The sequence below is a fragment of the Heteronotia binoei genome, chromosome 5 (genome assembly GCF_032191835.1).
Source record: "Heteronotia binoei isolate CCM8104 ecotype False Entrance Well chromosome 5, APGP_CSIRO_Hbin_v1, whole genome shotgun sequence".
Classification (NCBI taxonomy): Eukaryota; Metazoa; Chordata; class Lepidosauria; order Squamata; family Gekkonidae; genus Heteronotia; species Heteronotia binoei.
Window position 1 is genome coordinate 50,942,063 of NC_083227.1, and position 9,958 is coordinate 50,952,020.

General features: G+C 43.4%; 1 protein-coding gene across 1 annotated transcript; it reads left to right on the forward strand.

The window, feature by feature from the left end:
• Positions 1-415: 415 nt before the first annotated feature.
• On the forward strand, positions 416-7,678 carry SNTN (sentan, cilia apical structure protein). The gene is made up of 4 exons (XM_060238271.1): positions 416-670; positions 2,064-2,098; positions 3,982-4,121; positions 7,314-7,678. Exons 1-4 carry the CDS (start codon positions 561-563, stop codon positions 7,467-7,469), a joined length of 441 nt encoding a protein of 146 aa, XP_060094254.1. The 5' UTR covers positions 416-560; the 3' UTR covers positions 7,470-7,678.
• Positions 7,679-9,958: the final 2,280 nt, after the last annotated feature.

Sequence of the window (9,958 nt, forward strand, 5' to 3'; positions counted from 1 at the left end):
GGACATCAATCTGCTTTATAGTACCCATCGTTGTTGTTTCAGCCCAGTTAACACTAACAAACACCAGACCCCAATTTATGATTCTTTTAATCTGCTAAAAAAACATTTCCATGACTCTGCATACTAACTCACAGTCCACTTTCTCTATATTTAGGACTGCTTGCCATTCCTTACTATTGTCTGATGGAGTGTGCTTAGAGCACACAAAAGCTTACATTCTGAATAAAACTTCGTTGGGTCTTAAAGGTACTACTTGACTCTTGCTTTGTTCTACAAAAACTTCTGTTTGTTTTAGGAGCAAGACAGACTCACAGTCACCTTTCACATCATGTGAGTTGCAAACAGTGACTAATCCCTCAGCTGCTTTCTCGTACTTCGCTTCAGACTGATTTATTTCGCTGTCAACAGTACAACCTGGTAACCTTTCCACAACTAAGTGGCCCAGTCAGAAAGCAGGCTGGGCCAGCTTCACCCTTCACAGCACAAAGACTCGAGTTTAGCTGTTTGCAGTCCCTGGAGTTGCTTAGAGATCATAAACAGTGCTCAGGCCAGGGTGAAGGATGTGCGGCTGCACCTCTAGTTCTGGGAACACTAGGTCATACTCTTTAAAACAACCAGAGGCTTCTTCTGCCAAAGACGCAACTTCAAAGCCAAGGAAAATGCCCAAACGGTAAGTGATAGTCCTGTTCTCTTCTCCTCTTTAATCAGCAGCCATTTGTTTCGAAGTTCATTATTCATTTTGGGTTGATTGGTATCAGGCAGGTCTGTATACGTCAGGTGGTTCCATGGTTCCTCAGGCATTAGCCGAAGTAATTATTCTTTACATAGAAGTTTTAAAGCTAGAGGAAGAATATGAAAATCCTCCCAAAAGATTTTTTCAATAGATTTATTTTTTAAAAAACTAGTAATGTATCATATTTAGGGGAGGGACAGTGGTTCAGTGGCAGAGCATCTGCTTGGCAAGCAGAAGGTCCCAGGTTCAATCCCCGGCATCTCCAACTAAAAAGGGTTCAGGTAAATAGGTGTGGAAAACTTCAGCTTTAGACCCTGGAGAGCCGCTGCCAGTCTGAGTAGACAATACTGACTTTGATGGACCAAGGGTCTGATTCAATATAAGGCAGCTTCATATGTTCATATCCCATTTTGAAACCTCATGTGAGGCTGGCAGTGGTCAGACATCCATGCACTAGATCAATCCTAATACCACCACAACTGCAGCTTTCATAGGATGTGGTCCCAGACTTATTCCATGGCTCTTGGAGAATCACCATCATTTCATTGAGGCTTAATGTGTGGAAGTAAGACAGCTGAAGCTTTTCATGTCATGGAGGCACATAACATCATCTAGTTTTTAAAAATTCTATTTAGCTTTTGTTAATTGGGATAGACCTTTTTCTCCAGGCCTGTTGCCAGCCCCCTCTCTTTACCTAGTCACATACCTTACCTTCTTGCACCATCTTGCACCCTTTTTTGAGCCCCTGGTCCTGTCACCTCATTTCTGAACAGGGAGTAGAGCAGTAGAAAGCTGTACATGGAGGCAGTCCCCGAGTTCCTGAACCACATTTACAAACAGCTTCAGGAACCGAATTTAAAACCAGAATTGTTCCAAATGTATGCTTCTTAGATGTTCCCTGGGATCAAAGCATACCAGTTCTAGATACATAACAGAAGCCATGCTGGACCAGGCCAATGTCCCATCTAGTTCAATACTCTGTAACACACAATGGCCAAAACCCAGGTACCATCAGGAGGTACACCAGCAGGGCCAGACTCCAGAAGCCCTCCCACTGTTGTCCCCCAAGCACCCCCAAGAATGCAGAACATCACTGCCCTATATACATACATAGACAGATGTGAATCTCATGTAGATATTCCATTCTCACATGCAGGACAATCTGATTATCCTTTTATCTGTTTGAAAGCAACTTTTATAAAGGAGAAAGTTTAAATAATGAAAGCCTCTTGCTATTACTTAATATTATACCCCTGAAAGGAAACAAACAGAAATCCAATTCTTGTCATAACTACCCCATAGTAATCATGTGTCTCTATTTCATTCCCAGCATTCCCATATCCAAGCAGCTGGCTGCTATCAAGGGTAAGAAACTTACTTCAGTTGTTTACTCCTAGGAACTGGGACAGTATCAGACGTGAATCCTGAAGATTTTGGGCAGAATTTGAGAAGGTGGAGTCTGGGGAGGAGATGCCACAATGTTAGCCCCTTGGAGCTAATATTTCCTCCAGGGGACCTGATGCCTATAGTCTCGGGATCAGTTATAATTGTGGGAGACCTGCAAACCCCTTATTTGAGACCTCCATTGAGCTTGAAGTCCAGGCCAAATAGGGTTGCCAGGTCCAACTGAAGAAATATCTGGGGACTTTGGGGGTGGAGCCAGAAGACATTGGGAGTGGAGTCAGGAGCAAGGGTGTGACAAGCATGATTGAACTCTGAAGGGAGTTCTAGCAATCACATTGAAAGGAACTGTGCATCTTTTAAATGCCTTCCCTCCATTTGGAAAAATGAAGGGTGGGGGGGACCTTCTTTTGGGGGTCATAGAATTGGACCCCCTGGTCCAATCTTTTTGAAACTTGGGGGGTATTTTGAGGAGAGGCACCAAATGCTGTGCTGCAAATTTGATGCCCCTACATAAAAACCAGCCTCCCAGAGCCCCAGATGCCCAGAGATCAATTCTCCATTATAGCCTATGGGAATTGGCCTCCATAGAGTATAATGGAGTGCCCAGCAGACATTTCTCTCCCAGCTTTCTGATGTCCCTGAAATGTGGGGAGGGCCTCCAAACTGGGGGATGCCGTGCCCTCAACTGGAGATTGGCAACCCTAAGGCTAAATGACCTTCCTGCCACCTAGCTGGCCAACTCCAAGTTGGAGATTTGAGGGAGCATGGGTCTTGAAAAGGAGAAGGACCTCAACAAGATATAATGCTGTAGACTAGAGTATACCCAACAAAGTAGCCATTTTCTCCAGGGAAACTGATCCCTGTAGTCTGAAGATCATTTGTAATTCCAGGAGATCTCCAGGTCCTGCCTGGAGCTTGGCAACCCTATATTAGCTTGCCTTTGGCTTTAACTTTACTCTCTGACTCTGTTCATAGGATCTGTGTTTTGGCAATTAAATGTGGCAAACCTAGCTGCAGCTTCATAACAGCAACCGCAATTAGTGTTGCTAACTTCTGGAGATGGCAACTGGAGATCCCCCAGAACTACAACTAATCTCCTGCAGAAAATGGCTGCTTTGGAGGGTGGGCTCTGTGGCACTATGCCCCACTGAGGACCCCACCCTTTCCAGGCTCCACCTCCAAACATCCAGGAATTTCTCAACCTGGATTTGGCAACCCTAACTGCAACACAGAGGGTGATAACAGAAAGGTGATTTAAGCCACCCTGGGGACAGGAGGCAGGCAGACCAAAAAAGTGCGTCCACACATGCACATCTGCCTCCTGTCCCTGTATCGACCACAGCCCGCCCAGGGCCAGGTCGAAGCTGCCTCGGAAAGACACCACTTACAAAGTGGCGCCTAAATTCCAAGGCGGCTTTGAGGCACTTCCCAGCTGGATGGCCAGGAAGCTCCTGGGGAGCAGCGAAGAGGTGCACAAGTGCTCTGGAAGCTCCTCCAGAGCGCACACAGCCCATCCTTTTTCCAGGGATGGGCTGCGTGCTGTCTAGAGGCTTCTGGTTTGCCCCTTTCCCTGCTGGCTCTCTTTGAGGCAGCTTCATGCCTCCCTGAGCCAGCAGTCTGTAATCACCCAGACAGTATCATTAAGGTTCAGAGTGCCACGGCCTCCTGCACCTCACCTTATCTCAAGTCAAGCAGTTGCTCTCTCATGAGATCCAGCATCACATACATAATTTTCTCTCAAGTCTGTTTCTAATAGAACTAGTTTGAATTAGTTTTTCTGAAGCTAATCTATGGGCTTTCTAGAAAGTTCTTTTCTATATTAACTAAGTATTATTTCCTCTCAGCTCTGGGGAAAGGTTCTGATCTAGAGAAAGCTGTTACTACATTAGTCTTAGTGTACAATAATGCTGCAGACGCTGAGGGGAAACTCATCAAATCTGAAGCTAAAAAGTTACTACAAACTCAGTTTACACACTTTATACAGGTAAGAGGATCGAAATGAATGTGTTTGTTTGCTTGTTTACAAAATTTATGCCCTACCTTTCTTTCCTTCCAAGGGCCACCGAGGTAGCCAACAAATTAAAACATAAATAATAAGTTCACATTTTAAAATCGTTAAAACCAACCAACCACCACCACTACAACAAATTATTAAAACAATTAAAACCAGAGTGAAAATACATAGAAATACATTAAAACAATGATTAAAACATTGGGCAGGAAGGAGGGATCATTGAGGGAACACAAAACAAAACAAAAAAAGTCTTCGCTTTCTGGTGGAAGATGGCAACAGAATGGAATAGATGAATCTCCCTCAGTAGAGAGTTCCAGAGCTTTGGTGCCATGACTGAAAAGGCCCTCTTCAATGTTGTCAAATGCCTAATCCCATAAAGTTGGAGGGGCACTCAAAATAGGGTCTCCAAAGACGATGGTAGGAGACAGATAGGTTCAAAAGGGAACAGCTGCATTAGGTCCAAACCATATAATTTGTCTTTAGGCTTCTTATTACAATGGTTGCAGGGCTTTGTCACTAGGCAGACTAGGTGATTGCCTAGGGTGCCAGCCTTCTGGGTGTGACAAATTGGGCACTCCCATGTGGCTTGGTGATGTTGTCAGTGCAGCCTTGCCTGGGATGTTATTCACCTTCATGCCATGAAAAGTTTCATCTGCACATTACCACACATGAAAAGTGCAGTCCTGCGTACAGCTGTACCCTTCTAAGAACTTCAGTAGACTTAGGAGAGTCAAGAGTGTGATTCTGCTAAGGACTGCACTGTAAAGGTAAAGGTAGTCCCCTGTGCAAGCACCAGTCGTTTCCGACTCTGGGGCGATGTCTCATCACAACATTTTCACGGCAGACTTTTTTACAGGGTGGTTTGCCATTGCCTTCCCCAGTCATCTACACTTTACCCCCAGCAGGCTAAATACTCATTTTACCAACCTCGGAAAATACTCATTTTACCAACCTCGGAAGGCTGAGTCAACCTTGAGCTGGCTACCTGAACCCAGCTTCCGCCGGGATCAAATTCAGGTTGTGAGTAGAGCTTGGACTGCAATACTGTTGTGAGCCGCCCTGAGTCATCTTTGTGGGAAGGGCGGGATAAAATCATAAATAAATAAAATAAATAAATAAAATACTGCAGCTTATCATTCCGTGCCATGGGGCTCATGAGGACTGCACTGTAAGCCTCTATTAAAAGGACAGGGCATTTTTCTCCAGGCCTGTGAGCAACCCTCAGATAAATATCTGAGTTTCACACAACTAGCCTACAACAGGATCCCCCTGATATCCAGGAAGACACCCCTGTACTTATTCCCAAGCCATGCACCCCTGCAATGTGATATTGCAATGTAACCCTAGAATATTAATTGGATACAGCAATGCCCGTTTGAATTGGAATGGTCTTTCTTGCACATAAGGGAGAGTTCCTTCTTGACCCAAAGCAGGTCTGTAATGTGGTTATGGTCCACAAGCCAGACAAACATGATGCTAGCTGAAAGGTTGAGAAGCGTCCGTCTTTCTGCTCCTGGGAATGAAAAAGCTTCGGGCACAGAGAGGTGGTATGGGCGGTGCCATAAAAATTCCTTCACTCTTTTGGCAACCTTTAAAAGTCCTGTTATCAAAGCATAATGAACCAGGAAACCTCCAACACAAATAAATGGCTTGTCTGGTTTTCTTCAGGGCAAGACGGCAGGAACACAAAGGTTAGAGGCTAAGTACTCCTCTTGTTGTGAATGTGTGGTATAACCTGTAAACTGATCTCACAATTTTGACTTTTAACAAAGTTTCTATTTTTCTTTAATTAATTGCTAAGGCCATCAAAGTCAACCAGTTCCCTGACCACTTGATGGATGCCCATCCATGTTTGACACTAAGAGAGAAATCTATCACTTTTGGGGAGCTTCAAAGGAACCAGTTTTGGGAAAAACAAGGCCATAAAGTCATTTGGCCAGTGTAATTAAAATTCCTATGTTGGGGTATGGATCTATGATATGTAGGTCTCTGATTGGATATTACACATATGACACGCCGATTTTCCATTGGTGTGACACTATGCCCCCTCATTGGGTAGGTTAATTGAGTGATGTGACGTAATTTACCCTAGAAAACAGACAACCCAACCTGTCAGGTTTAGCGGGAGGAGCAGGTTCAGAGGGTCCTGAGAGCAGAAGGAAAAAAGAAGGAAAAAGGGAATCCCTTCATCCTCTCCTTCCTCCACCCCCTTCCTACCCTTACCCCCCCCCTTCCTCTCAAGAGAAATCTCCCTCCAGAGGCCTTGCATTTCCTCTGACTGAGTCTACCCTGCAAGATATAGGTATTGTATCACCTTCCCCCATCCTGCTTATTCAGCTAACCTCTTTTGTATTCCTCTTGTATGCTTGAAATTGTTTGATTGAGATGTAACTATTTGAAACCCTATGCTATAATAAAATCCATTATTAACCAAAGGATTTTCAGTGGTCTACCTCCGTATACATAGACATAGATCCTATACACCTCACCTCTCGTAGGCCTACCATTTTGAGATAAGAAATATTAATATTCCCTAAAAATTCAGTAGAGAGGAGCTTCTACACAAGGGTGACATGTCAGATCTGTTAATTGGTGTGTGTGTGGGGGGTGGAGATTTGAATATATCTGTCCAGGGGGGGTTTTGTAGCAGGAACTCCTTTGCATATGAGGCCACACACCTCTGATGTAGCTAATTCTCCAAGAGCTTACAGGGCTCCTAGTACAGAGCCAACTGTAACCTCCAGGAGGATTGGCTATATCAGGGGTGCGGCCTAATATGCAAAGGAGTTCCCGCTACAAAAAAAGTCCTGTATCTGTCACTGGATATATTCAAAAGTAGGGATTTTTTTTAAAAAAAGAATATTTTAAGAACATTTGTCTCAAAATAACTATATCCACCTTAATCACCTTTTGTTTGAAACAGAGAATTCAGCGTGCATACATAGCGCATAAACTCATGCAATGGTTCTAATCCTATCATTCACTGTGTAGAACCAGAGATAGGGGTGCTCTTAAGAAGTTACACACAGTTGGAAACAGCAGGAGGCTATTGCCCTTTTCCCCATTCATTAAACAGACCTCTGATCCTGTAACTTACCTATAAAGTATGTTTCATTGCCAAATGGTTCCCCTTACCACCAAATAATTCCACTTCCTTTACAGGGACAAGAAGAGAAGCCAAAATATCAGGAAATCCTTGCCAGTTTCGACGAGAGCAAAAATGAACCAATTGACTTTGAGGATTTTATGGTTCAGACACTTAGTATCACTCTGATGTCGGATCTCTTGGAAGATATAAAAAAATGTACCAAAAAATGAATTACTAAGAAGACTGGATTGAACTGTGAAGAAAAAGTTGATAAAAATATACTTTTACAGGAAGTTCTAGAACTGAAGATTGACCATTGGTAGTCTTAACAGAATCATGGATTTGCAGAAATTACCAGGGGGTCAAGGTAGAAGTCTTATCCAATTTTGGTTATCAAAGAGCAGGCAAGAAACTATCGGCCCACTGCTATGCATGTTGACTAAAAGGAAGCCCATTGAATTCAAATAGTTGTTCAGTGGATTACAGCCTAAAGCTGAATTGTATATACTCTTACTGCATACGATTGGTCTGCAAGAGATACTTTGGATACACTGTATGACAATGGACTAAGAATGTTTGTATGGCAGCCCCCCTATATAAATCTAACGATAACTAAGCACAAATAGGTACTCTTATGTACTATGCTGTGGTGATTAAAGGGACCCTCCATATTCAGAGGCAGTTAATCTTTGAATACCAGTGGTAGGATCAAGCTTGTGAGATAACTATGCAGTCCTAAACAGAAAGAATCACCAGGACAGTCTTTGACCTCTGTGTCCTGTTGCTGTCCCATCCAGGGCAACCGGTTGTTTGCTGTGTGAGACAGATGAATTAGCATGGTTCCTCTTATGATACTTCAGGGGTGCGGTCACACATACCATTAGTGGCAACACAGCTCCGTCTTGCTGACGGATTAAATATGTTCGTCCACACATCCACATCTGGCAATCGAGAGTCATCCAGGGTCATTCCGACTTGCTGCGGATCAGTGCTGCATTAATTTGACAGTGCTGAAAGTCCGGCCCTTTTTCAAAAAAGCAGCACAAGATCGCCTTTTTCCTGTTTGGACAGCTCACGCGTGATATGTTGGAATGTTTACCGCCCCTCCCACTTTTTTTTTTTTTTTTAAGCCTCAGCAGACATGTGCATTGCCAGATCATCCGGGAATCTGAGGTGACGCTTCTGCTTCTCCAATCAACACAGTATCGGGGGGGGGGGACATTATCCCACTATTCAGAATAGGAAAAAAATCTTTTTTTTCAGTGTGGAGGATTTCCAGATATCATTGTCACTGCCAATTTCTAGGAAAGTAATTCTTGGCAGTTCCTTGGTTTGAATCGGCAACGTTAATTCCGGAAACTTTCCCCCTTCCCCCTGCCTCTGAAGCAATGTTTGATTTCCCACCTCCAAACAGTTAGGCACATGTTCAATGGACTCCCCCCTCCCAGAAATCACCATCTGATCACACATGCTCCAAGAAAAGAGCGTGATAGTATTGGATGTCTGATCACTCAACAACAGAATGAGTAGCATTCTTGGATGCTCATCTGAACGACCCTGCATCGAATCAATATCCAGCGGTTCAAATTTGAGCACTACACACCCGCTTTTAATGTGACGTGTGACCGCACCCCAGGAGTAGTAACATTAATTGCAATCGATGTAAGAGGGGGTAACTCTGCTTAGGATAGCAGTAGCAGGAGTTCATGTCTTCATCCACATTATGCAAGACACTGGAGGAAAGAGAAAATAAGAATTTAGATGTGCCCAATCAATCTTGCCCCCATTCATATGAAACTGCATATCCATGGGAGTTACCTAATTTGCACATATTGTCCACATTGCATGTTAGATCTGGGCCAGGCTGTTAATGATAGAACATTTTGAAGTTCATTAATTCATACAGTCACTTCACACACACAGCATGTTATGACCAAGAGTGGGAAAGGTACACCTACCTCTTCATGTGGAGAAGAACTGTACTTAAGAACTGGATTTGTAGTCCAGAAACAGCTTGATTTCTTTGGGATGCATCCAAAATTCTAAGCTATGGACAAGTCACCTTAGTTAAAATGAATATCATGGATTTTGCAATTAATCCAAATAAAAGGATTAACTTGATTATTCATAACTGAATTGATATGATCTTACTTATATTACTTATTCTGCACTATAGATATTTCCAAATTCAGACTGATACATTTTAAAATCTGTGTGTGTATGTGTATATATATATGTGTGTTTGTATGTGCATGTATGCAGGGCTTTTTTTGAGCAGGAACACAGTTCCGGCTGGCTTGGCATCAGGGGGTGTGGCTTAATAGGCAAATGAGTTCCTTCTGGGCTTTTTCTACAAAAAAGCCCTATGTGAAACAATGGTTATCAGGTGGTGTAGCCTAACATGCAAATGCGTCCTTGCTGGGCTTTTTCTACCAAAAAAAGTCCTGCAAGTATGTGTGTAAAACACACACATACACAGCTTCCTGCAGCATTTTTCCTGCTTCCCACAGCATTATGTTCCTCCTATAGTTTCCCTGACTTTTCACTGACCTCTCCCAAACCTTCTTTGCACCAAAGTTTTGGGGACGATTGCAGTGAAATCTGGACGGCTGTTTTGTCGGCGGAGAAGTTTAGGTTTTTTCAGTCCAAGGCAGCCATTTCTCCCCAGCAAGGGGCAACTGAATTGACAACTGAATCCTATTATAGTGATATAACAATA